Raw genomic sequence first — 25,841 nt, forward strand, 5'->3', positions numbered from 1 at the left:
CTTGCTGAGCATATACCTGAACCCCCGGACTCGGCCCCCAGCACCACGTGAACCTGGTGTGCTCATACACGCCTGTAACCCCAGCACTTGAAAGGTAGGGCCGGAGGATCAGAAGGTCAAGGTCATCTCAGCTACAGGACAAGGTCAAGGGCAGCCTGGATCCATAAGGTCCTGCCTAAAATTATTTTATTATTATTATTATTATTATTATTATTATTATTATTATTATTATTATTATTATTATTATTATCTGAGGATCGAACCCAGGGCCTTGTGCTTTACAGAATTCTCAAAGTGCCTGATATGCTAGCAGCCAATACAGCTGTGTTACAGCTGTGTAGAATGCAGCTATCCGGACCTGACCCAGTGAAGTGTGGTGTAAAAAAAAAAAAAAAAAAAGACAGCCGTCACGAACAGGATTCGAACCTGTGCGGGGAAACCCCATTGGATTTCGAGTCCAACGCCTTAACCACTCGGCCACCGTGACTCCCAAAACTGCGCTCTGCCGCGGGCTTACAGAAAGGGTCCGCGCGGCGTCCGCGGACCGCTCGAGCGACCCCGGCGCGGTGGCCGGCCGCAGGCGCGCGCCTCGAGCCGCTCCCTCCGCTCCCTCCCGCCTGGCCCGGGAGGGTCGGGGCTCGGGGCTCGGCAACCGACTCCTCCATCGGAGACGACTGGCAAGGCCGGAAGATGGACCAGAGGGGAGAGACCCCTCCCGCGGGCCCCCGGGGTGCGGGGCGCCGGAGGGTGCGGGGCGCGCGGGGGCCCGGCGCGCCAGGGACACTCGTGGGGCCGGAAGAGACGTGGGGACACACGGAAGGGACTTAGTGGAGCCGAGGGGCTCGGGGTTCCACAGGGACCCGCACCATGGGGGCCACCCGAGGCGGCGGGGCGGGGCTCCCGGAGACCGGCGGCCCCGTGCGGTGCGAGAGGAAGCCCGCGCCCGCCGCCCGCCGGCCGCGCCCCGCCAGACCGACCCCGGCGAGCAGCCGCCACTGCCCGGGAGCCCGCCGGGGGCGCCCGCCCGCCCTCCCGCCGCGTCGGGCCGGGCCGCCGGCAGGGGGCGCTCGGCAGGCCGGGGCCGGCCCAGGCGGCGGGAGGCGGCGGCCGTGGCGGCGGGAGGCGGCGGCGGGAGGGCGGGCGGAGGCGGAGGCGGAGGCGGAGGACGAGGAGGCGGGAGCTGAGCTGAGCGGGGCGGGCGGGCGGCGGCGGCGGGGCCCGAGCCCGAGAAGATGGCGGTGCGGAAGAAGGACGGCGGCCCCAACGTGAAGTACTACGAGGCCGCGGACACCGTGACCCAGTTCGACAACGTGCGGCTCTGGCTCGGCAAGAACTACAAGAAGGTACGGGCCGCCGGCCGGGCCCGCACGGGGGACGCCGGGCCGGCGGGGACAAAGGGCTGGCTCGCGGGCGGCGGCGGCGGCGGGCTCCCGGGCCGGCCCACCCTCGGCCGCCGCGCCCCTCCCTCCCGCCCTCCCCGCGGCCTCCCCGCGCCGCGCCCCTCCCCCACCCCGCCCCCGCCGTGCCCTCCGCCCCGCGCTCCCCCGCGGCGGCCAGCCCGGGGGCCCGATCGCCCTCGCCCGGTGTGCGATCCGCGGCGCTCCCCACCACCCCACCCCCGGAGCGCCCCGCCGAGCCGGGTCCCGGCGCGGCCCAGGCAGGCCTCCCCGGTCGGTCGGCCGGTCGGTCGGTCGGTGCGTGCTTTGTGTCGGTGCAGAGGCGGATGGAGGAGGCAGGAGGGTGGACAGGCATCGAGCGGGGCCGTCGGCGGCGTCTCCACCTGGGGGGAGTCACCTGTCCCCCAGGCTTCCACACACATGCACACACACACATGCACACACACACTCATGCACACACACACTCATGCACACACACATGCACACCGCCTGCTCCGGGGAACCCGGGCGCGCCGAGTTCCCGGGCCGCAGCCCCGCAGCCCTTCCCCCGGCTTCGCAATCAAGTCGTCGCTCTGCACCCCGGCCTGGCGTCGCTTTGGGTTTGAGCAGGTCCAGAGGCTGGGGTAGGCTTCCTCTCGCTAGTCCCCACCCCCACCCCGAAACTGGAAAGCGTCAGGGTGGTGAACAAAAGGGTTGCAGAAGCCCTACCTGTCCTTTTTCTTCCTTTTTAAAACAGATCTCGTTCTTGTGCTTTCATTGACGCTAGGCTTTTTCCTGGGCATGGCCTGCTTCCTCGCTGCCCCTGGCTAGGGGTTCTTCCCCCCCCTCTCAGCCCTCCCCCCACCAGCTTTCTTTTACAATCCCAACTCTTGCTACCCCAGCTTTGCCACTGTCAGAATATAGCGGACAGCCTCAGGTCTCCCCGCTAATCCTGGTGTGAGTTTGGCTCTGAAACCCTTTGGGTTCCTTGTGGATGTCAGCCTCTTGACAAACAGCTGTTGGGTCTGTGGCTTGTGTGTACCCCCAGCGTGGGGCTCTGGTTCCCGGTCTTCTGCTTTTGACCTCTTGAAGGGAGACCAGACCTAGGGTCGTAGTCTGGAGCCCCGAGGGGATTAACAGCTGTGACCTGATTCAGCTTTCAAGTTCTTTGTCATGGACTTCTCCCTTCGCGGATCCTTTTACACCTCCCACCGAGAGGTGCTGTCTCTCTTCTGGGTAGAGAGGGTAAGGGTCAAAAGGTAAAGAGAAAATTAGCTTCCCGGTGCCGGGAACAGAACAGAAAGGTAGGATTCCAGGTAGCGTGGGACGGCAATGTTTGAGGGCATTGTTTCCTCGGAAAGGATAGGTGGATGTTGTCTTCCTACTTGTTATCAGGACAGGTATGTGGTCTGCGCTCCTTGCTAGAGAGGAGATCCCCCACAATGACAGCCACGTCTGATTTCAGTGGAAGCAAAACGTACAGGCAGAGTTTTGAAGTCAGCTTGCCCTGCCTCACCGCTGATGGGTGGAAACTTGGTGTTTTGTTTTTTTGTTTTTTTGTTTTTTTAAATCGTGTTCCCCCAAGAAATAACATTGTTGTGTCACGGAGAGCCTCAAAAGGGTGTTTGTTGTCTTGCCTTGAACTCCATAAACCTGCAGGATTTTACTGTTGGTTGGGGATGAGGTGGCCACCTCTCAGGGTGTCCCTGCAATGCCAGTGTCAGGGTGCAGCTAAAGAGTGCAGAGCTGTCCGTCCCCAGCAGCCTGGACTGCAGCACTAGAATTGAGGCGCTGCTAGAGCCCTCTTTACACAGCACACTTTCGTCGGCCCCGGGGCTCCAGGAACTCACAGAAAGGCAATGGGAGGCGGTAGAGAACCTGCCTGGAATCCGTTTCTCTTCCTTTCCCTCCTCCCTCAGTACATACAAGCAGAACCACCGACCAACAAGTCCCTGTCTAGCCTCGTTGTACAGTTGCTCCAGTTTCAGGAAGAGGTTTTTGGCAAACATGTCAGCAACGCGCCCCTTACTAAACTGCCGGTGAGTGCCGGGGGAGGGGCGAATCCTCCAAACTGGAAGGGAGTGTTTTGTTGTTTCCCTAAGTGCAGGGAATCTCAGAATTAGGGAGGTTGAGGTAGGAGAATCAAAGTTGGAGGCTAGCCTGATCTACATAGCAGTTTAGACAGTGTGTGCTGTATTATGAGACCCTGTCTCAAAAGAAAAACAAAAATAAAACCCACGGTTTTTCCCTTCAGATTTCATATTTGTAGATTTGTCTCCTACAGTAACAGTCTCCACTAGTAGTGTGGGGGGTACGGCTTGAATTAGCTCCCGGTTGACTGTTCTGTTATTCCGCAACAAGTCATCTGAGAATGTGGGGTTGGTTAGTCCTCCGGTGTCTCTCTCTGAAGTTTGGGAGATGGCTCAGTGGTTAGGAGCCCTTGCAGAGGACCTGGGTTTGATTCCCAGCACCCACATGGTGGTTTACAGCCATCCATAACTCCAACTCCAGGGATTCTTCTGGTCTTCATGGACACTCATATGAAGCACAGCAAGGCAAAACAGTCATACGCAAAATAAATAAATCTAAAAAGGTGAAATGCAGGAGTGAGGTTTGAGGGCAGGTATGGTGGCGCACATCTGATATACCCTCCACTCAGAACCTGAGTCACAGCCAGGTATGGTGGCGCACGACTTTAATCCCAGCACCCGGGAGGCAGAGGCAGGCGCCAGGTCTAGAAAGAGAAACCCTGTCTCGAAAAACAAGACAAAGAAGAAGCCGGAGTCAGGAAGATCACATATTGAAGCCAGCCGAGGAAACTTGGCAACACCCTGTGTTAAAATTTTTAGAAAAGGGGTTCTGGAGATATATCTCTGGTAGCTAGAGCACTTGCCCAGCCTGTGAGAGGCCCTGGGTTGTATCTTCCGGGCCACAAAGGAGGGGTGGCTCAGTGGATAAAGTGCTCATTCCTAGTCTCTTGAACAACCTATACACTGGAAGGAGAGAACAGTATCCTGTGGCCTCCACTAGTACACACACACACCACACCCCACACCACAATTAATACATGTAATTCCTTAAAAGGGGCAATGAGATTTGCATTTGCATAAAGTTGTATTTAGTCCTGGTTCTACTACATGATGACTGTGGGGTAACCTTTATGAGTCTTAATAATTTCATCTCCACATGAATTAAATAGACCTGCTTTGTAGTGTTTCATCAGTAGTATATGAGGTAATCCAGGGGAGTGCTTGGTCCAAAGTGACATTTTCTTTATGAATATTGGTTTCTTTTCTAACTTTTCCAGGTCACATGATACAATGACACTTGGGTTCCAACTTTGAGGGTCGAGCATAGTGGTGCACGCCTTTAATCCGAGTACCCAGGAGATAGAGGCCTCTATAGAGGCAGGGGAATTGCTCCAAGTTCCAGCCCAGTTTGGTCTGGTTATGTGGGTTCTAGGCCAGCCAGGGCTACAGAGTGAGGCACTGTCTTAAAAAACAGACAAACAAAACATTTGAGAGCATTTGAGAGGGAGATAATTTCAGGGATTTTTGTGGCAGGATTTTTATGTGACAAAAATTTTTTTTTTTTTTTTTTACAATGTAACTTTCACACACTTCTTCCCTGTCTCAATTTTGTAGATCAAATGTTTCCTAGATTTCAAAGCAGGAGGATCCCTGTGCCATATTCTTGCAGCTGCCTACAAATTCAAGAGTGACCAGGGATGGTGAGATGCCTTCTCTCTGCTTTTTTATGTTTAGTTTAGAGAAAATTCCCGTTATTTCCTGGAGTCCTTCTGAATCGAGAGAACACAGTAGACATCTTGTATGTCTTTTTATTTTGATAGATCAGGAAAATAGATGTGATAGTCAGAAGAGTCCCCACAACAAATGAGTGGGTGTGGAGTCTGTGGGGAGAGGGCTCTAGGCCAGCGTCTCAGACTTTGTCCTTTTGGATTAAACACAGAGTGACATGCAAGAGACCAGGAACCCTTCGTCCCTGTGATTGGGACAAAATCGATGACAAGATTATCTCCTAACTTCACCTGTTAAGAAGTTATGTACCGCCGGGCAGTGGTGGCGCACGCCTTTAATCCCAGCACTCGGGAGGCAGAGGCAGGTGGATCTTTGTGAGTTCGAGGCCAGCCTGGGCTACAGAGCGAGATCCAGGAAAGGCGCAAAACTACACAGAGAAACCCTGTCTCGAAAAACAGAAAAAAAAAGAGAAAGAAAAAGAAAGAAGTTATGTACCAAGCTGGGAGTTGGTGGTGCACTCCTTCAATCCCAGCACTCGGGAGGCAGAGGCAGGTGGATTTCTGAGTTCGAGGCCAGCCTGGGCTACAGAGCAAGTTCTAGGATAGCTAAGGCTGTTACACAGAAAAACTCTATCCTGAAAAACCAAAAAGGAAAAAAAGAAGTTATGTACACTTGAGGTTAAAGACATGGCTCAATGGTTAAGAACACTAGCTGCTCTTCCAGAGGACATGGTCCCATTCCCACATGGCTGCTCACAGCCTTCTGTAACCCCAGTTCCAGGGGATCCCATGACCTCTTCTGGCTTCCTCAGGCACATGGTGCACACAGGCAGGCAAAACACCCATTCACATAAAATAAAAATATAAATTAAAAAAGAAAAAGTCTTGTACCCTCTCCTTTCCCCCAGACATAAACTATAATTTACCGGCTTATTGTCCCTTTACTAGGCGGCGCTACGATTTTCAGAATCCGTCACGCATGGACCGCAATGTGGAAATGTTCATGACCATTGAGAAGTCCTTGGTACAGGTAATAGTCAAGCACGTCCCCCACCATTTCCCTTTCCGAAGTAAGAACACAGAATGGCCTTCCCTCATCTCATCTACTTCTTCTCGCAGAATAATTGCCTGTCTCGACCTAACATTTTCCTGTGCCCAGAGATTGAGCCCAAACTGCTAGGGAAATTAAAGGACATTGTTAAGAGACATCAGGTGAGTGTGAGGGAGGGCAGGTAAGTCAGGGGCTTCTGTCCTCCTGACTGGTTTACACATTGTTACCATTGTGTTACACTGTTCCTCCATGATTGATGGTGTCTTCCACCAGGCGGCAGCTGGCACCACATTTTCTTCTGTCCTGTGCCCACCCACCCCCACCTCCACTCAGTGGAAAACTACAGTCAAGTCTTTGAGTAGTACTGGTCCTGTTTGTCCCCTCCATTTCCCAGGCCTGATGGGGGTCACTGCTCCTTGGCATTGCATTGACCTGGATGAAGGAGAGAGCGTCTTCCACTGCACTAGACATGCCTGATTTCAGATAAATTCAACCTTGGAATCAGGTGCAGTGATCTGCCCTGGCAATTGAGAAGTAGAAGCAGAAAGATCAAAAGTTCAAAGTCATGCTTGGCTACATAGTGTGTTCAGACCCACCTGGACTGTGTGTGAAGTGATACTGTTAAAACAACCACAACAAAATCTCTGCTCTGTGGAACTATTTAATAAGAAACAGATATTATGGGTAGGCACATTCGGTCCATTTAAATTCCCTATGGGTAGGTCTCTAAGCATGAAGACCTGGGTCTGGATCCTCAGAACATGTGAAGCCTGGATGTTGGGGTTTGTACCTATAACTCCAGTGCTGTGGATAGAAACCAGTAGATCCTGGGGGCCTGTTAACCAGCTAATCTAGCTGGAATGTCAAGCTCCTGGTTAACTGTCTCAAAAATATAAAGGACACTTGTAGTTGACCTCTAGCTTCCGCACACACAAACACATCCAATATATGTAGGGTATCTATGCAGAGGGTTATCTGTACCTCTAGCTTCCGCACACACAAACACATCCAATGTATGTAGGGTATCTATGCAGAGGGTTATTTGTACCTCTAGCTTCCGCACACACAAACACAGCCAGTGTAGGTAGGGTATCTATGCAGAGGGTTATTTGTACCTCTAGCTTCCGCACACACAAACACATCCAATGTATGTAGGGTATCTATGCAGAGGGTTATTTGTACCTCTAGCTTCCGCACACACAAACACAGCCAGTGTATGTAGGGTATCTATGCAGAGGGTTATCTGTGGGGACATTTAATTCCTTGGTTTTTCTCCAGTGCTAACACATCATTTCCACTGTGTTTCTTTGCCACCTAGGTGGTGTTGCTAGAAAGTACAAACTAATTTTAATGCCACCACAGAAAGATGTCATTAGAAAGGGAGATCTGTGGTTATATTGTAATTTTGTTTATTCCTGAGAGTAATTCAAGAGGAAGCAGATTTACCTGCTTTTCCTTGTGCTCCCCAGGGAACCATCACTGAGGATAAGAGCAATGCCTCCCATGTTGTATATCCTGTCCCAGGGAACCTAGAAGAAGGTGAGACCAGGTTTTCTTGTCCTCGGCTGTGGTGGTTTGGGCTAGGGGATGGAGGGCGACTTAGATCACCACACACCACCTGAGGTTCCGAGCATTGCAATCCTAAATCCTCATCCCATGAGTTCCTGTTACTGAGTCTCCTGCTGGAGCAGGACACTTAAGTAAAGCCTCTGTCTGGTCGCTCTTTGTGTCCCCAGCTCATCTCTCTCTTTGTCTCTGTCCTCAGAGGAATGGGTGCGGCCAGTCATGAAGAGGGATAAACAAGTTCTTCTGCACTGGGGCTACTACCCTGACAGGTGAGGACGGGGTCTCGGGAGTTAGAAGAAGCTGCCACCGCCAGAGCCAGAGGCACTGTTTCTGGATTGTTTATTTCCTTGTTTGGTTTTTTGGGAAACAGGATTTTGCTGTGTAATCCAGGCTGGCACAGAACTTGCTGTGTAGACCAGGCTGGCCTCAGACTTATAGCAATTCTCCTGCCTCAGCCTCCTCAGTGCTGGTATTAAAGGCATGCACCACCACACTGGCTTTGGGTGTGTGCGTGTGTGTTCCCTTTTTCTTTGTTTGATGTTTATTTTTTTAGGTTTGTTTATTTTTATTTTATGTATATAAATGATTTGCATGTATGTATGTATGTGAACCATGTGAGTGCCTAGTCCCCGTAGAGGTAAGAAGAGGAATTCAGATTCCCTCAAACTGGAGTTACAGATGGTTGTGAGCCACCATGTAGGTGGTGGGAACTGAACCTGGGTCCTCTGCAAGAGCAGCAGTTGCTCTTAAATGCTGAGCCATCTCTCACCACTCACTGCCTTTTGCTATTTGTTGGTTTTGAGACCAGATCTTACTACCAGGTCATCTGGACTCCAGCCTTAGCCTCCTCAGTGCTTGGATTACTGAGGAGCACCACCATACCCAGCTAGACAGGGTCTTACTTCGCGATTTTGGCTGACCTGGGACACACCGTGTAGACCAGGCTGACCTTGAACTCACAGAGATTCTCCTGATTCTGCCTCCTGAGTGCTGGGATTAAAAGGTGTGCGCCACCTTTTTTTTTTTTCTTTTTTTTTTTGAGACAGGGTTTCTCAGTGTAGTTTTGGTGCCTGTCCTAGAACTCACTCTGTAGACCAGGCTGGCCTCGAACTCACAGAGATCCGCCTGCCTCTGCCTTCCGAGTGCTGGGTTTAAAGGCATGTGCCACCACCGCCCAGCCAGCAATTTTTTTTTAATGTGTTTTTACTCGTGTGTGTGTGTGTGTGTGTGTGTGTGTGTGTGTGTGAGAGAGAGAGAGAGAGAGAGAGAGAGAGAGAGAGAGAGAGAGAGAGAGAGAGAGAGAGAGAGCGCTCAGTTCATCCTCAGGAATGCTGTCCAGTTCCTTTGAGGCAGGGTTTCTCATTGGCCTGGATCAATTGGTCTAGACTGGATGGCCAGAGGGTCTCTGGATCCCACTTTCTGTACGTTTGAAGCTCTGGGGTTGCAAGCATAAGCCACCATGCCTAGGATTGTTTCATTGTATGTGATTCAAATTTTGCCTGCATTAATGTGTGTGCACTACATGCAAGCCTGGTGCCTACAGAGGTCAGAAGAGGGTGTCTACAGATTGTCTTCAGCTGCAATTACAGATAGTTGTGAGCCATAATGTGGGTGCTAGGAACTGATCCTGGGTCCTGTGCCAGAGCAACAGTTGCTTTTAACTGCTGAGCCATCTCCTCAACCCCTTGCCCAGTTCTGGGGATAGAATTCAGGTCTTTATACTTGCTGACTGTATCATCCCCCAGGTCAACTTGTTCTCCTTTTTTATCATACGTATGTACGTACATACATACATATTTGTTTAAGACAAGGTCTCACCTGTAGCCGTGGTTAGCCTGACTTGCTCTGTAGACCAAACTGGCTTTGAACTTATAAAGATCCACTAGCCTCTCCCTCCTGAATGCTGGGATTAAAGGATTGTTCTACACACCTGGCCTTCTCTTTCTTGTGTGTGTGTGTGTGTGTGTGTGTGTGTGTGTGTGTGTGCGCGCGCGCGCGCGCGCACGCTTGCATGTGTACAGGTACCTATCTGGAAGTCAGGATGGGGCCAATGCTTTCATCCCTCTTGGGTTCCAGGGGTCCAGCTCCAGTCCTCAGGCTGTGTGGCATGCAGCCGTATGCTCTGCCTTTCCGCTGGCTGGCGTCATAGGTTTTGATGTAAAGCAAAAGCAAGCTGTAATCTCAGCCCTTAAGATGCCAAAGAAAGAGGATCAAGATTTCAGATTCATCCTTGGTTTCCTGGGAAGTTTAGGGCTAGCCTAAACTATATGTAATAGGAAAAATGTTTCCAAAGATGTATATAGTCACCCTGGGCTATTATGCAGCCTTTAAAGTGATATAATGTGGATACTTTATAGGCAAATTTAAGTGAGACATATTGGTTAGCATCTATAGTTTGAGATACCCAGAAGGTAGAGACAGGAGGGTCACTTGAGCCTAGGACTTCTAAACCCTCTGAGAGAGATAGCATGACCTTCCTTTCAGGGGGCACACACACACATGCAAAAAACCAGCATGTAAGATTAAAAGAAAATGATTTTTTTTTTGTTTAGAGTAGTTTAATTCTGTTTTTAAATACAAAACATTTTAGACTAGCTTTTCATAACATAAGTGAATGTTGCACATTTACATTTATGAGAAAAAGAACAACGGGAAGAAACAAAGTGTAGAAAGCACTTTGAAAACATCTCATGAACATGTCCGAAATAATTTCTCCTTTTCACCTGCAATCACATACATATATGCCCTAACACATACACACGGATAATAATAATAATAATAATAACAACAAAAGAAAATGATTTTTAAAAGTTACCAAAGAAACCATAAATACCAAGTGTAATATAATTGTAATTCTTTTTTTTTTTTCCTTTTGAGACAGGGTTTCTCTGTGTAGCTTTTCGCCTTTCCTGGAACTCGCTTTGGAGACCAGGCTGGCCTTGAACTCACAGAGATCCGCCTGCCTCTGTCTCCTGAGTGCTGGGATTAAAGGTGTGCACCGCCACCGCCGGCCTGTAATTCTTTTTGAGGGAGTGGTGTGAGCTGACACAGGTACCTAGGACTCACCATGTGACGCGGGCTGACCCCAGACTCCCATAGTCACCTATGCTGGGTTATCTTCATACTTTTTTTTTTTAATTTTTTTTTTCTTCTGTGTTTTTGTTTGTTGATTGGTTTGCTACTTGGATTTTTGAGACGGAATCTCACTATGCTCTTCAGGATGCCTCAGACACGAGATTTTTCTTCCTGGGCTTCTGGAGTGCTGGGTTTATAGGCATGCACTGCCAAGCCTGGCTTTAGTGTCTTGTTCCTGTTTTGTTATTGATAGTTTGAGTCCAGGAGCCATGTTGCTCGCCAGTTACCTACCACTGAGCTACCTCTAGCCCTCTTCTGCATTTTTGTTATGAGACAAGATCTTACTACGGTGGCCAGGCTGCTCTTGAAGTCTCTATATAGTTCAGGCTTGCCTTGAACTGGAGTCAGTGTTCCTGCCTCAACCTCCTGAGTGCAGAGATTAGCGACATAAGTTGCCATGTCCAGCAGCTCGAAATATTTTATAATATGCTTTTATTGCTTTGTGGTAAATAATAGTCCCAATTTAATTGGGCAAATCATCTGCTGAACATGGTTTGTAAATGGACAAGGGAAGACTGGGCGTGTAACTCAGTGGTAGAGCTTGTTAGTTCGTACAAGGCCCATAGTTCTGTCTCTGCAGTGAAGAAAGAAAAGTGCAAGACTGCACTTGGTTTCTACCACTCCGTCCTGTTGTCTGCTTCACGCTGACTCTCTCTCCTGGCAGCTACGACACGTGGATTCCAGCTAGTGAGATAGAAGCGTCTGTGGAAGATGCTCCAACTCCTGAGAAGCCTAGGAAGGTGAGCTCTCCTAACCTCCACCCCTGGAGGAACACCCAGGACCAGAGCGCTCTCCAGAGCAGGGGCTCTGTGCTGTGGGCTTGTTGTGTGGAGAGCCTCTAGACAGAGCCGTGGCTTCCAGTAACTCTCCAACACGATCTGCCTTTGCACTCGAGGTTCATGCCAAGTGGATCCTCGACACCGACACTTTCAATGAGTGGATGAATGAGGAGGACTATGAAGTCAGCGACGACAAAAGCCCTGCTTCCCGACGGAAGAAGATTTCAGCTAAGACCTTGACAGATGAGGTGAAAATTCTGAGACGGAGTTTCTCTGTGTAACAGTCCTCGCTGTCCCAGAACTCGCTCTGTAGACAGGCTGGAACTCACAGAGATCCCCTGCCTCTGCCTCCCGAGTGCTGGGATCAAAGGCCCATCCGCTCTTTTTTTTCTTAAGCACTTAGCTTAGTCCTCAGAAGAACAAGGCTCCCTGGGAGCTGGAGGCGCACACTCATGCCAGTCCTCTGGTGTGCAGGTAAACAGCCCGGACTCAGACAGACGGGACAAAAAGGGGGGGAACTATAAGAAGAGGAAGCGCTCTCCCTCTCCTTCGCCAACCCCAGAAGCTAAGAAGAAGAACGCCAAGAAAGGGTATGCAGCCTTCGTCCGCACCCACGTGTCCTCTTGACACACGCACGCACGCACGCCTGGGTGTCTGAGAGGAGCGGGAGGGGATCTTCCCGCGCCTGCTTGGTGGTGGTAGTCTGTCATGAACTGAAGGAAAGCTTAGTCTCCCGACAGAAAGCTTCCGCACCAGCCCATCACTTTGCATGTGCTGGCTTCTGTTCCACCCGGCTCCACTCTGATGGGTCTCTCTTTCCCTTTCCAGACCATCAACACCTTACACCAAGTCAAAGCGAGGCCACAGAGAGGAGGAACAAGAAGACCTGACGAAAGACATGGATGAGCCCTCTCCAGTCCCAAATGTAGAAGAGGTGACACTCCCCAAAACAGGTATGGGCCAAGCTGAGCCCCCAGGCTAACCCCACCCTTCCCCATCCCTGCTGTGCCAAGCTCCTAAAAAGGCTGATTTTTCAGATCTAAAGTAGCTTTCCTTCCTGCATAGCTGATTAGTGAAATTTATCGTTACCCCGAGAAATCCTCTTGCTTTATATCCATGTCTGATATGGACACGCTTTCAACTAACAGCAGTTGTCTGCAAACTTTCTGTTTTTCTGACCTGAGGATCAAACCTAGGATCTCCTGTGAACTAGCAAATGCTCTACCACTGAACTACAAATCCTTTTGTGTATGTGTGAACACGTCCGCAAGCTTATAGAGGCCAGTGTTCACCGTCAGGTGTCATTCCTCAGGAATCTCTACCTTGTGTTTTTAACATTTATGTGCGTGCGTTCGTGCGTATGTGTGTGCGTGTATGTGTGTGTGTGTGTGTGTGTGTGTGTGTGTGTGTGTGAGAGAGAGAGACAGAGACAGAGACAAATAGATAGACAGACAGAGCGAGGAGGGGAGAGAACTTGCCACAGTGCATATGTGGAGGTCAGAAGACAACTGGGAATTGGTTCTCTCCTCTACCTTGTGTTTTGAGACCTGGGATTGCAGGATTAGGCTAGTCTGTTTTGCCAGTGAGCCTCAGGGACCTGCTCTTCTCTCTTCCCAGTGCTGTGAGTAGAAGCTCATGCCACCGTGCCTGTGCCTGCCTTTTCCATGGATACTGAGGATTGATCAGGCCTTCAGGCCTGCGCAACAAGCACATTACTGACTGAGCTATCTCTACCCTAATAGCTTTGATTATACCTTCCCATCAATAAAATATATTTCAAGAAGGGGGCTGGAGAGAGGGCTCAGCATTTAGAGCACTGGCTGCTGTTCCAGAGGACCTGAGTTTTGTTCCCAGCGTCCACATGGTGGCTCACATGTTTGTTTTTGTTTTTCGAGACAGGGTTTCTCTGTGTAGCTTTGGAGCCTGTCCTGGATCAGGCTGGCCTCAAACTCCCAGATCCTCCTGGCTTTGCCTCCAGAGTGCTGGGATTACAGGTGTGCGCCGCCACCCCCACCACACCCCGGCTACTCACAACTATCTTTAATTCCACTTCTAGGGTATTCAACACCCTTACACAGACTACACAGATGCACATGTAGGCAAGCATAAATGCAAATAAATAAATCGTTAAAAATATATATGTTGGGGTTGGGGATTTAGCTCAGTGGTAGAGTGCTTGCCTAGCAAGTGCAAGGCCCTGGGTTCGATCCTCAGCTCCGACAATATATATATATATATATATATATATATATATATTCAAGACAAATTATGCAAATTATACTACTAAAGCATTACTCTAGGACCGTTATAAAACATATGCAAACATTATCATTTGAAAAAATGGAGCGGGGTAGGGACTGGGCAGTTGTCTCAGTGGTTAAGAGCAGTTACTTCTCTTGCCCAGGACCCAGGTTTGATTCCCTGCACCCATAATGGCGGTTCACAACTGTTGGATTCTAGTACAGTAGGACCCAACACCCTCTTCTGGCACTGCATGTGGGTGGTACACAGGCATACATTTTTAGCAAAACACTCATAAAAATAAACCTCTAAAAAATTATATTTTGTTTTTGTTTTTCAAGACAGGCTTTGTCTGTGTAGCCCTGGCTGTCCTAGAACTCACTCTGTAGACCAGGCTGGCCTCAAACTCGCAGAGATCTGCCTGCCTCTGCCTTCTGAGTGCTGGAGTTAAAGGTGTGCGCAGGATTTTTTTTCCTAATAGGGTGTTTTTGGCCATGTGAAAGTAAAATCTATTGGCTTTAAAATGTACCTATAGTAGCTGGGTGGTGGTGGTGCACGCCTTTAATCCCAGCACTCAAGAGGCAGAGGCAGGTGGATCTCTGAATTTGAGGGTACCGTGGCCTACAGCATGAGTTCCAGGACAGCCAGGGTTACACAGAGAGACCCTGTCTCTGAAAAAAATAGAAGAAAGCTAGACTAAGGATATTGCTTGTTAGAGTGCTTGCCTAGTGTGCATGAAGCCCAGAGTTCAATACTCAACACTGGTGCAGCTCTGTAATTCCAGCGTGTAGGAAGCAGGAGAATGAGTAGTTGAAGGCCAGCCTGGGATAGATGAGACCCTGTCTCAAAATAAAAAAAAAAGATGCTGCGGAGATGGGTCATCCTGAGGACATGAATTCTGATCTTTAATACACCATATAAAACACCGAGTGTGGCAGTTTGTGCCATAGTCCCAGTTCTGAGGTGGAGGCAGGAGAAGCCCAGGGCCTTGCTAACTAGTCAGTCTAGCTGAATCTGAGCTCAAGTTCAGTGAGAAACCCTATCTCAAAAAAGAGAGAGTGATAGACAACAACACCAATGTAGACCTCTGACCTCCACATAAACACACATACACTTACACACATAGTCAATACATTTGAATTTTTTTAAAAAGAAAAATGTTGGGGCTAAAAAATGGCTCAGCAGTTAAGAGTACATGCTGCTTTTGCAGAGGACCTGGAGTTCCCATCACCCACAACTGGATTACATTAAATAAAAAATCTCCAGGGGATCCAGTGCTCTTTTCCTGTTTCCAGAGGCACCTTTACACATGTTCACACACACATATTACATTAAAGCAGATATAAGACAACATGTGAAGAGCAGCAGTAACAGCTCTAAAGAGAAGAGCTTTTCTTCTGTATTTCAGTGGGTCACGTTTTGCACACTGGAGAGGACACTCACTGTCCTCTAGTACTGGCTTGTGGTCTCTGTCCCATTCACTGGCCTCTGATACTCCAGAAATATAGTTCAGGGCTGAGATTTGGATGCTGTTTTCTCCTGGACGTTTGTGTATGGCGTCAGCTGAGCAAAGTGGCTTGCTTTAAAAGTTTTAAGATTAGGTTGGGGTACAGCATATTGTGAAGCACCTGCCTGGTGGGTGCAGAGGCCCGCATTCTATCCCCAGCACGGCAAACAGTTTTAAACAATCTTGTTTATAAATGTCTAAGCCAGGCATGGTGGCACATTATTTTATTTTATTTATTTATTTTGGTTTTTCAAGACAGGGTTTCTCTGTAGTTTTGGAGCCTGTCCTGAAACTTGCTTTGTAGACCAGGCTGGCCTCGAACTCACAGAGATCTACCTGCCTCTACCTCCTGAGTGCTGGGATTACAGGCATGCACCACCACCGCCCAGCAGGCACATAATTTTAAATTCCAGCACTCTGGAGGCAGAAACAAGGTTTCATAGAAAGACCCTGTCTCAAAGATAAATAAAATAAAAATAAGGTCTGGCTAGACGTGGTGGCCAGCCTGGTCTACAGCGAGTTCCAAGACAGCCAGGTTTCCACAGTGAGACTCTGTCTTCAAAACAAAACAATAATATTATTAATTAATTAAGATCTAACCATTCAACTGGGCCTGGTGGCCTAGCATAGGTTTATAATTCTAATTACTTGCAAGGTTGAGGCAGGAGAGGTGTAAGTAGTACCAAGCCTACCAGGACTGTAGAAAGACTCCTGAAGTCAACCTGGGCAACTTAATGAGACTTTGTCTCGAAAGAAGAAGTTAAGTCAGGTATAGTAGCTCATACCTGTAATCTTTTTTTGTTTTTTGTTTTTTTGTTTTTTTGAGACAGGGTTTCTCAGTGTGGCTTTGCACCTTTCCTGGAACTCGCTTTGGAGACCAGGCTGGCCTCGAACTCACAGAGATCTGCCTGCCTCTGCCTCCCGAGTGCTGGGATTAAAGGCGTGTGCCACCACACCCGTCATACCTGTAATTTTAGTGCTCAGCAGGTTGATCAAGAGTTCAAAGCCAGCCTTAGCCACATAGTGAATTCAAAACCAACCTGTGCTGCTTGAATCTGTTTCTTTAAAAAAAAAAAAAAAAAAAAAAAAAAGATTGATTTATTTATGTATATGGGTGTTTGTCTGCATGTACATCTGCACACCAGAAGAGGGCTTTGCACTCTGTGTCCCTACAATTATAGATGGTTGTGAACCACCATGTAAATGCTGGGAGTTGAACGAAGGACCTCTGTAAAAGCAGAGAACCATCTCTCCAGCCTGAGGCTGTTTCAAAAGCTAAAACCAAAAAAAAAAAAAAAAAAAAAAACTGAGGAAAAAGAAAAGCAAGAGTTCTGAGGGACTGGGCTTGTGGTGGTGTGGGGCTGTGATCCTGGCACTCAGGAAGTGCAGGCTGGAGAATTGGGATCACTCTTGGTTACATAGCAAGGTGGAAGCCTGGAATACACGAGACACGAAAGGCTCAGGGCTGAGGCTGTAGTCCGGTGGGGCACTTGAATACGTGCATGAGACTCTGGGTTCAGTTGCCAGGACACCAAGGGTAGTGTCCAACTACCCAGCTATAGATGATCCAGTTCAAATTCATAGAAGATGATATAGGGAAACCAGGACCAGTCAAAGACAGGAATGGCCCTCGGGATGCTGAGGCAGGAGAATCATAGCAGTTTATACACACAGATAAGGAAGCTAAATGAAATCATTGGTTGGGTAAGGCAGTAAATTAACTAGTGTGTTTTAAAGCTGTTTTGAGAAAGCAAGCTATGTAAAACTGTTAACAGTTGAGAGTTGAGGGCTTGATTTTGGCAAACACGTCTAATACAGTGGCTCTTTCTCCTGGCAGTCAACACTAAGAAGGACTCGGAGTCGGCCCCAGTCAAAGGAGGCACCGTGACTGACCTGGGTAAGGCAGGCAGGGAGAGCTCACCTCCCCAGCCTTCTGGCTTTCCAGGGGCCTGCTCCCCTGCAGGCTCTAGCCTTACATCTGGCCCTCTTTCTCTTTCAGACGAGCAGGAGGATGACAGCATGGAGACCACGGGCAAGGTGGAGCCAGTTTAGAGAGGCTCTACCTCTCTGTGTGATTGTGACTGTAAAGTTCCTTCTGCCTGGGCTTTTCCCACCATAGGTTAATCTAGCTGTCGCTCAGTGCCGCAGCCCACTCAGAGCCCCAGGGCCCATGGTGCTCCTCCTCCTCACCTCTTGTTAGTGTCCCTGCTCCTGGGTGAGGGAGAAACTGAGGGATGCTAGGCGGGGAGTGGGAACGCTGAGTGTCCAGCAGCCTCCGTACTCATAGGATGAGGAGGAGAGCAGTACGGGCAACAAAGGGGAGCAGACCAAGAATCCAGACCTGCACGAGGATAACGTGACTGAGCAGACCCACCACATCATCATTCCCAGCTATGCCGCTTGGTTTGACTACAACAGGTACTGTGCCAGCTTAGCCCTCTGCCCTTGGGCGGCCTCTTTCCTGCCGCAGCGAGGTGGCGGTGTGCTTCCTTCCAGAGGCGCTCCAGGACTGCCCTCCAAGTTCAGGGTGCCTATGACCCCACTCCCTTAGGGCATCTCTCCCGCCCCTAGTACCTTCTGAATCCGTTGTAACTTCTCTTGCAGTGTTCACGCCATCGAACGGCGGGCTCTCCCTGAGTTCTTCAACGGCAAGAACAAGTCCAAGACTCCGGAGATGTAAGATCTCAGCTCATGACTCTCTTTGGTGTCCTTTCTGCATTCACCCTCCAGATTAGCAACATCCAACCAGGCTCTGTCAGGCTTCCAGATCACAGCCTAACCCTTTAAAACCTGCTCTCTAGGTGTGCCTGAGGATGATACCGTAGAGCGTGCTCTCTGTATAAACAAGTGTCTGCCATTGCTTCACATTTTAACAGACACGGAGAATTCCAGCCCATGATTGTTATGTTATCTGAAATGCACATAACCCTAGTGTATGCAGCCACTTTAATTAGGTTGAAATACTGATAGAAAAACAAGCTAAGGCCAACCCTGGTGGTTCACGTCTAGCACGTGGGAGGCTGAAGGAAGAGCTCAAATCGGAGGCTGGGGTGGGCTTCCTAGCTAGACTTTCTCAAAGAGAAGAAAAAAGAGAACCAGAGAAGGGACTAGAAGGAAGGTCCAGTTCTGAGAAATACCAGATGGAGTGCACATCTGGAAGAGTAGCATGCAAAGCCCAGGACCAGGGCTGGAGAATGTGGCTCTGAAGTGGAACTGGGGCCTGACGTGCACAGGAGCTCTGTCCCAGCACCACCGCACATGCAGAAGGCAGGCAGGCAGATGTGTGTTCTAGCACCATCATGCATGCAGAGGGCAGATCTCTGTGAGTCTGAGTCTCATCTACATAGATTAAGGCCAGCCAGGGTTACACCGTGAGACCTGATCTCAAAAATAAATAGTAAAATCACAGGTTTAGGGCTATGAGTTGGTGTTTATTGGATCTGATAATTGCTATTTTCCATATGTGTCATGTAGGACACACTCTCTTCTAATAACCTCCCACCCGGAGCCCTCTGCAAACTTCTTACTCATCTCTCTGGTTCTCCTAAGATACCTGGCTTGGAAATTGTCTGTGGTGAGGGGTGTTGAGTGAGCACATGATAAGGTAGACGAGGCTGAGAACTGGGAGAGTTTCCTCCATACCTGCTGCTGCTGCCCAGCTTCCCCTCTGTGGAGTCATCTTTTCTCACCTGTTTCTTTCTCCATAGCTTGGTATGGGTTTCTTCTTCCTCCTGAGGAGGGCAGGGTTTGTCAGAAGGAAATGGAGTTAGTGACCAGATGACATGATTCCATGTGGTGTGCTTTCAGGAATACTAAATGAGAACTGCTGACGTCTACTGAGTGTATCACCCCCCCAGCACTGACTTACGTCTCCACCATGCACTGGCTAGTCTTAGGAGGTTGTTAGGCTGATGCCTATTGTCCCTAGTTTACAGACCAGGATGCTGGTGGGAGGAGCAGATGAAGTCAGTTAAGTTCACGCAGCTAGTGAGAAGTAAAACCAGGATCTGGATCTGTAGTCTGGCTTGGATTCTCAGATTTTATACTCTATAAAAGCTACCTTATTTTTATATTAAGAGGGGTTTTTTTGGGAGGGCGGGGGAGTTCGAGACAGAGTTTCTCTATATAGCTTTGGTTGTCCTGGAACTCACTCTGTAGACCAGGATAGTCTCAAACTCACAGAGATCCACCTGCCTCTGCCTCCCAAGTGCTGGGATTAAAGGAATACACCACCACTGCCCTGCAAGATTTATTTTAATTTTTAAATGTGTGTGGGTATGTGCATGTGAGTGCAGCACCCACAGAGGCCAGAAAGGGGTGTTGGAACTGTTGGAGCTGGAGTTACAGGCCACTGTGAATGGTTCAGCAAAAGCAGCTGCCATTTTTGAGCTACAATATGCCAGACACAGGTAGTTCTCCATGGACATCCTGTGTGACACAAAAGGACTCTTAAGTTTCAGATAGCTTGACAACATTATCATGATATGACTGGCATCTGACTTTAAATCTTTTAACTTCAAAATACAAATTACATCTGTAATCCCAGCATTTGAGAAGCTGAGGCAGAGTCACAAGTTGTAGGCCAGTCTGGGCTACAAAGCAATTCCAGACTAGCTTGAACTACAAAGTGAATTCCTGTCTCAAGGAAAAAAAAAGCCAGACATGGTGGTGCATGTCTTTAATCCACCACTCTAGAGGCAGAGGCAGGTGGATCTCTGTGAGATCAAGGCCAGCCTCCAGCCTGGTCTATAGAATGAGTTCCAGGACAGCCAGTGCTGTATAGAGAGACTCTGCCTCAAACAAACAAAAAAGAGGGGTGTGTGTGGAGATAATCCATGGTTATGAGTGTGTACTGTTCTTGCGGAGGACCTGAGTTTGGTTCCTAACACCCACATCAAGTGGCTTTCATCTACCTATAACTCAGCTCCAGGAGTATCGGCATGCAAGTGCACATACCCCCACACATAATAAAACAAGTCTAAATATTTTTTAATTTATGTGTACCAATGCTTTTCCTACATGTATGAGCATGCACCATGTATGTACAGGTGCTTTTAGAGGTCAGAAGAGGGTGTCAGATCTCCTAGGACTAGAGTTCAGGTGGTTGTGAGCCACCCTGTGGCTACTGGGGACTGAACCAGGGTCCTCTACAAGAAGAAGTGCTCTTAACCACTGAGCCTTGTGCTTGTTAGGCAAGTGCTCTACCACTGAGCTAAATCCCCAACCCAATAAATCTTTTTTTTTTAAAGCAAAAACAAACAAAGGGTCTGTGAGATGGCTCAGTGAGTAAGGGAGCTTGCCACCAAGCCTGGTGAACTGCATTTGATTCCTGGAACCCATATGGTAGAAGGAGAGAATGGACTCCATAGATTGCCCTCTGACCCCCCCACACATGCCTTGAAGCATGCATGTGCACACACATGCATACACACACACACACACACACACACACAAAATTGATTAATTAAAAAAGAAAAAAAAAGGCAGGGTTGGGGATTTAGCTCATTGGTAGAGCACTTGCCTAGCAAGCACAAGGCCCTGGGTTCGATCCTCAGCTCTGAAAAAACAGGCAGAGAAAGTGAGCTAGATGGCTTGGAGGTAAAAGCCGTGCTGCCGGACCTGACAACCAGGGTCCACATGATGCTCATGCACACATACACAGAATTAGTAAATAAAAGTGTGTGAGAAAGTAAGAGTTTAAAAAAGAAAAGAGAGAAGGGATGAGAGAGCTTTCAGGGTGGCGCAGCAGACCTAAGTCTCACCTGAGCTTGGTCCCTGGCCAGGAGAGAATCCACTCATGGACGTTGTTGTCCAACCTCCACATGTGTGCCATAGACTGCAGATGCCTACACGTGAAGAAAAATAAGTGTAAATGCATTAATAAAACTATCGTGTAGAAACTAACTTTAAAAAACGGAATGTTATACTTACCTGGCAGGGGAGATACCATGATCAGAAAGGTGGTTTTCCCAGGGTGAGGCTTATCCATTGCACTCCGGATGTGCTGACCCCTCCGATTTCCCCAAATGCCAGAAACTCGACGGCATAATTTGTGGTAATGGGGGACTGCGTTCCCGCTCTCCCCTGAATCAAAAACAAAAACAAAAACAAAAAAAAAAATGGAGTGTTACACATTTGTAATCTTAACACTTGGGAGGCAGAGGCAGGAGGATTGGCAGTTCAAGGCTGTCCTTGGCTATATGGCCAGCTTGGGCTACGTGAGACCTTGACTCTAAATAAGTAAATAAATAAAGATAAATAATTAAAAGCCAGGATGGTGGTATATAATCTCAGTGTTTGGGATGTGGAGTTGTGGTGCAGATCAAGTTGAAGGCCAGCCAGTACTACATAGTACTGTCTCAAAAATGATAGGTTGGGGTTGGGGATTTAGCTCAGTGGTAGAGTGCTTGTACACAAGGCCCTGGGTTCAGTCCTCAGCTCCAGGAAAAAAAAAAAAAAGATAAATTTAAAAAAATCATCAAGCCGGGCAGTGGTGATGCACACCTTTAATCCCAGCACTCAGGAGGCAGGCAGGCAGATCTCTGAGTTTGAGGCCAGCCTGGTCTACAAAGCAAGTTCCAGGACAAGCAGGGCTACACAGAGAAAACATGTCAAAAAACCAAAAGAAAAAAAAATTTTTTTAAAGCAGTCTTGAAGATTCTTCTCCAGCATGAGGCTGGTTAGCTGGTTGCATGGCTAAGGCCTTAGACTTAGTGTCTTTTGGGAAACAGGCTTTTTTTTCTTACCTTTAGATTATTGTTTCAAAAGTTGGTTAAGTTTAGCATCCTGTAACCTCAGCACTTGGGAGGGTAGGAATCCTAGGTAAAAGTAAGGTGCTAATTCATTTAATTAAAGAAGCCATCAAGGAGAGTGCAAGAAACATTTGTATTTTAGATTTATGATTTTATGTCTGAGTGTTTTGCCTGCGTGTGTGTGTGTGTGTGTGTGTGTGTGTGTGTGTGTGTGTGTGTGTACCGTGTGTGCCCTGTGCTCATGAAGTTCAGAAGAGGGCATCAGATTCCCTGGAACGGGAATTATGGATGATTATGAGCCACCATGTGGGTGCTGAGAACCGACCTGGGTCTTGTGCAAGAATAGCAAGTGCTCTTCACTGGGCTGCCTGGTCGGCCCCCAGCAGGAAACATTGGACCACTCAGTGTAGTTAGAATGCTGGGTGCTCAGTTGAGTTAGATGACCTTCTCTGTCCTTGTCACACAGGAGGGTCACTACCACTTTCCCCATCTTTCCTCTCCTTCGGCCTCAACAAACATTAATTTTCTTCTTCTTCTTCGTCTTTCTGACTCTTCTAAGCTACCTGGCGTATCGAAACTTCATGATTGACACTTACCGACTGAATCCCCAGGAGTATCTAACGTCCACTGCCTGTCGGCGGAACTTGGCGGGTGATGTCTGCGCTATCATGAGGTGGGTCTTGCTTCTGAGGAGAGTGAGTTTGAGAGGATGTCTGTCTGTGTGTCTTGGCAGAGCTGCAGATACTTTCAGGGAAATAGGGAACAAGCAGAACACATCTAGGGAAAGGCTCTACGTTGCAGGCTTGAGGGGTCAGAAATGGATGTAAAGGAGGACGGAGGGCTGTGTCCTTAGCTGAAAGACGGTTGGATGGCTTTACCAGCAGTCTTCTGGGAGAGATGGACACTAACTAGGGTGTGGTAATGGAGAGACTCCCAGGCTGAGGGTGTATTCCTGGGTGTCTCTAGGTGATGGACGAGTGGGTGATGGCAGGAGTCTTCCCCCTTTCTGGCTTTCCCATGTGACCCAGCCTTCCTTTCTCTCACAGAGTCCATGCCTTCCTGGAGCAGTGGGGTCTTATTAACTACCAGGTAGATGCTGAGAGTCGACCAACCCCAATGGGGCCTCCACCCACCTCTCACTTCCATGTCTTGGCGGACACACCATCGGGGCTGGTTCCTCTTCAGCCCAAGACCCCACAGGTAGGGTGAGGGGCGCTGGGGACAAGGGTGGGTGGGTAAGACGGGCTTCTTTGGACTTTTCTTTTTCTGTTTACTTTTTTATTTTGGTATTTTTTAGACTAATGATTTAGGAGTGTTGTAGGGTTTCTTCTTTTACTGTGAGTTGAAGGGGCCACAGAAATCAGCCCATGTGTTTAGTATCCTCTCTTAGCCCTGCTAGCTAAGCTGTAAGCCCAGGAACAGACAGGCTAATGTAGGAGATGGAGCAGATAGAGAAATTGCTTGCAATAATGCGTATGAAATTTTTATACTGTCATGTTGCCCATATTTTTTCATTTTTGCCTCATAATTATTATCACCTTCATTTTTTTCCATTTCCATTTCATATATTATTTAAAAAGAGAAAAAAACATTATGTGGCTTACACAAAAACACAGACTGAATCTAGGATCAGGATCTGCTGTCCAGCTCCTTAGAGAGTCTGTAAAGACACATGTGACTACAAATGTCTATCATGCCAACTACATGTCTAATTAATCATGGAGGCAGCATGGGACAGTGGCATGAGTGTCCCCAGAGCTTGTGGGCCGCCCAGCATTTGATCTTTAGGCCTCCAAGGCCTTGGCCTGGCCATTTCCTGCCCAGCCTCCATGACGCCAAGCTCTGTCCCCCAGGGCCGCCAGGTTGATGCTGATACCAAGGCTGGGCGGAAGGGCAAAGAGCTGGATGACCTGGTGCCAGAGACGGCTAAGGGCAAGCCAGAGCTGGTAGGTGGGGCGCAGACCCCGCTGGGCTGTTTATTTGCCCCTTCACTGGGGGCCTGCCTGGGAAGAAGAGACAAGAGCAGAGGGGCTACAGCAGGAAGGGAGGAAGTCCCGCCCAGGGGTTCCCTGGCTCCGGGAAGGAAGCTCCTTTCTCTCTCTCTCTCTCTCTCTCTCTCTCTCTCTCCCTCCTCTCTCTCTCTCCGCCTCTGGCCCCTGTGGCTACTTACGTTCACCTCTTTTTCCCCTTCCGCAAATAGCAGAGCTCTGCTTCCCAGCAAATGCTCAACTTCCCCGACAAAGGCAAAGAGAAACCAACGGACATGCAGAACTTTGGACTGCGCACAGACATGTACACAAAGAAGAATGTCCCCTCCAAGGTATGAGGTGCGGCCAGCCAGGGCTGAGAGCCTGCGGTCCACGCGGCCTAGACTTAGCCTCTGTCCTGACGTCCTGTCTCTCTGCAGAGCAAAGCGGCAGCCAGCGCCACCCGGGAGTGGACCGAGCAGGAGACGCTGCTGCTCCTGGAGGTGACTGGGGCACAGCCGGGGGGCTCTGCTGTGAGGGAGGAGTGGTTGGGGTGCAGCTGCCCGTGAGTGGGGGCTCTCGTGCTTTGAAAGCAGATGCCCTTAGCGGATGGGGAGTTGGCTTTGGAGGAAAGTGGCTAGGTAAGCAGAGTTGTGTCTCCCCCACTGCCCCAGGCTCTGGAAATGTACAAGGATGACTGGAACAAAGTGTCTGAGCATGTGGGGAGCCGCACACAGGACGAGTGCATCCTGCATTTCCTTCGCCTTCCCATTGAAGACCCGTACCTGGAGGACTCGGAGGCCTCCCTAGGCCCTCTGGCCTACCAGCCCATCCCCTTCAGTCAGTCAGGCAACCCCGTTATGAGCACTGTTGCCTTCCTGGCCTCTGTCGTTGATCCCCGAGTGGCCTCTGCTGCTGCCAAGTCAGCCCTAGGTAATTTGGGGGAGGGTCGGCCCCTTAGTTTGCTCTTACAGGGTAAGATGCTCAGAGGGCCACCTCCTCAGGTCTGGCTGCCCCGCTGGCCCTGTCTGTTGCTGCCCTAGGTCAGACACCTGTCTAAACTCCATGTTGGTCTTAGAGGAAGACGGGCTTGTAAGAAAGCTTTCACAGGGATAACTAGGACTGTCCACCTGCTACATCCCAGCCTCCTCCCCCTGGGTCTTACAGAAGAGTTTTCCAAAATGAAGGAGGAGGTGCCCACAGCCTTGGTGGAAGCCCACGTGCGGAAAGTGGAAGAAGCCGCCAAGGTCACAGGCAAGGCAGACCCCGCCTTTGGTCTAGAAAGCAGCGGCATTGCAGGAACCACGTCTGATGAGCCTGAGCGCATTGGTGAGCACAAGCTTTTAGAGCTCTTCCCATGCCGAGAGCCAGAGCCAGCTGGCCTCCTGTGCCGTCCCCCCTCCTCCTGCCCCATCAGAGACAAGTGGAAGAGATGATCTGTGGCGTTTTCTTATCCTTCATGAGGTCACCATAGGGAATTTGGCTCCTGTTGGTCCTTCCCTGAGGTTTTTGGCTACTGGGAAATTGTCACCTAGATGGACTTAGCAAACATCTCTCCTTTCTTTCCTTTCCCCATGGGTCCAGAGGAAAGCGGGACTGACGAGGCACGGGCAGAGGGCCAGGCAGCAGATGAGAAGAAGGAGCCTAAGGTACAGAGGGAGTGACTGGGTCTGGAGGAGGCTGCCTAGTACAGCCTGTGGAGATAAGGAG

At 49.4% G+C, this 25,841-nt stretch overlaps 1 protein-coding gene and 2 non-coding genes across 10 annotated transcripts in view; 2 read left to right on the forward strand and 1 right to left on the reverse strand.

Annotated features, from left to right (window-relative positions):
• Window positions 1-405: 405 nt before the first annotated feature.
• Window positions 406-487, reverse strand: Trnas-cga. The gene has a single exon. It is a non-coding gene; the product is annotated as a tRNA-Ser (tRNA).
• A 681-nt stretch (window positions 488-1,168) lies between these two features.
• Smarcc2 (SWI/SNF related, matrix associated, actin dependent regulator of chromatin subfamily c member 2) overlaps window positions 1,169-25,841 on the forward strand; it is a 29,409-nt gene continuing 4,736 nt past the window's right edge. For 2 of the 8 annotated variants that reach the window (XM_036169863.1, XM_036169867.1), the window contains exons 1-23: window positions 1,169-1,343; window positions 3,296-3,415; window positions 5,021-5,106; window positions 6,082-6,163; window positions 6,253-6,345; window positions 7,654-7,723; window positions 7,950-8,019; window positions 11,550-11,625; window positions 11,781-11,912; window positions 12,139-12,254; window positions 12,493-12,617; window positions 17,250-17,309; window positions 17,412-17,449; window positions 17,700-17,830; window positions 18,017-18,088; window positions 22,724-22,837; window positions 23,211-23,364; window positions 24,018-24,110; window positions 24,365-24,484; window positions 24,572-24,634; window positions 24,806-25,064; window positions 25,299-25,460; window positions 25,716-25,780. In XM_036169863.1, coding sequence (XP_036025756.1) covers window positions 1,233-1,343; window positions 3,296-3,415; window positions 5,021-5,106; window positions 6,082-6,163; window positions 6,253-6,345; window positions 7,654-7,723; window positions 7,950-8,019; window positions 11,550-11,625; window positions 11,781-11,912; window positions 12,139-12,254; window positions 12,493-12,617; window positions 17,250-17,309; window positions 17,412-17,449; window positions 17,700-17,830; window positions 18,017-18,088; window positions 22,724-22,837; window positions 23,211-23,364; window positions 24,018-24,110; window positions 24,365-24,484; window positions 24,572-24,634; window positions 24,806-25,064; window positions 25,299-25,460; window positions 25,716-25,780 — 2,412 coding nt within the window. In that variant the 5' untranslated portion in view covers window positions 1,169-1,232. The remainder of the gene's footprint in view (window positions 1,344-3,295; window positions 3,416-5,020; window positions 5,107-6,081; window positions 6,164-6,252; window positions 6,346-7,653; window positions 7,724-7,949; window positions 8,020-11,549; window positions 11,626-11,780; window positions 11,913-12,138; window positions 12,255-12,492; window positions 12,618-17,249; window positions 17,310-17,411; window positions 17,450-17,699; window positions 17,831-18,016; window positions 18,089-22,723; window positions 22,838-23,210; window positions 23,365-24,017; window positions 24,111-24,364; window positions 24,485-24,571; window positions 24,635-24,805; window positions 25,065-25,298; window positions 25,461-25,715; window positions 25,781-25,841) is intronic. The other 6 variants (XM_036169864.1, XM_036169868.1, XM_036169869.1 and 3 more) reach the window with 5 other exon arrangements.
• On the forward strand, window positions 21,336-21,499 carry LOC118571272. Its single transcript, XR_004943312.1, has one exon. It is a non-coding gene; the product is annotated as a U1 spliceosomal RNA (small nuclear RNA).

This window comes from Onychomys torridus, chromosome 20, assembly GCF_903995425.1.
Source record: "Onychomys torridus chromosome 20, mOncTor1.1, whole genome shotgun sequence".
Classification (NCBI taxonomy): Eukaryota; Metazoa; Chordata; class Mammalia; order Rodentia; family Cricetidae; genus Onychomys; species Onychomys torridus.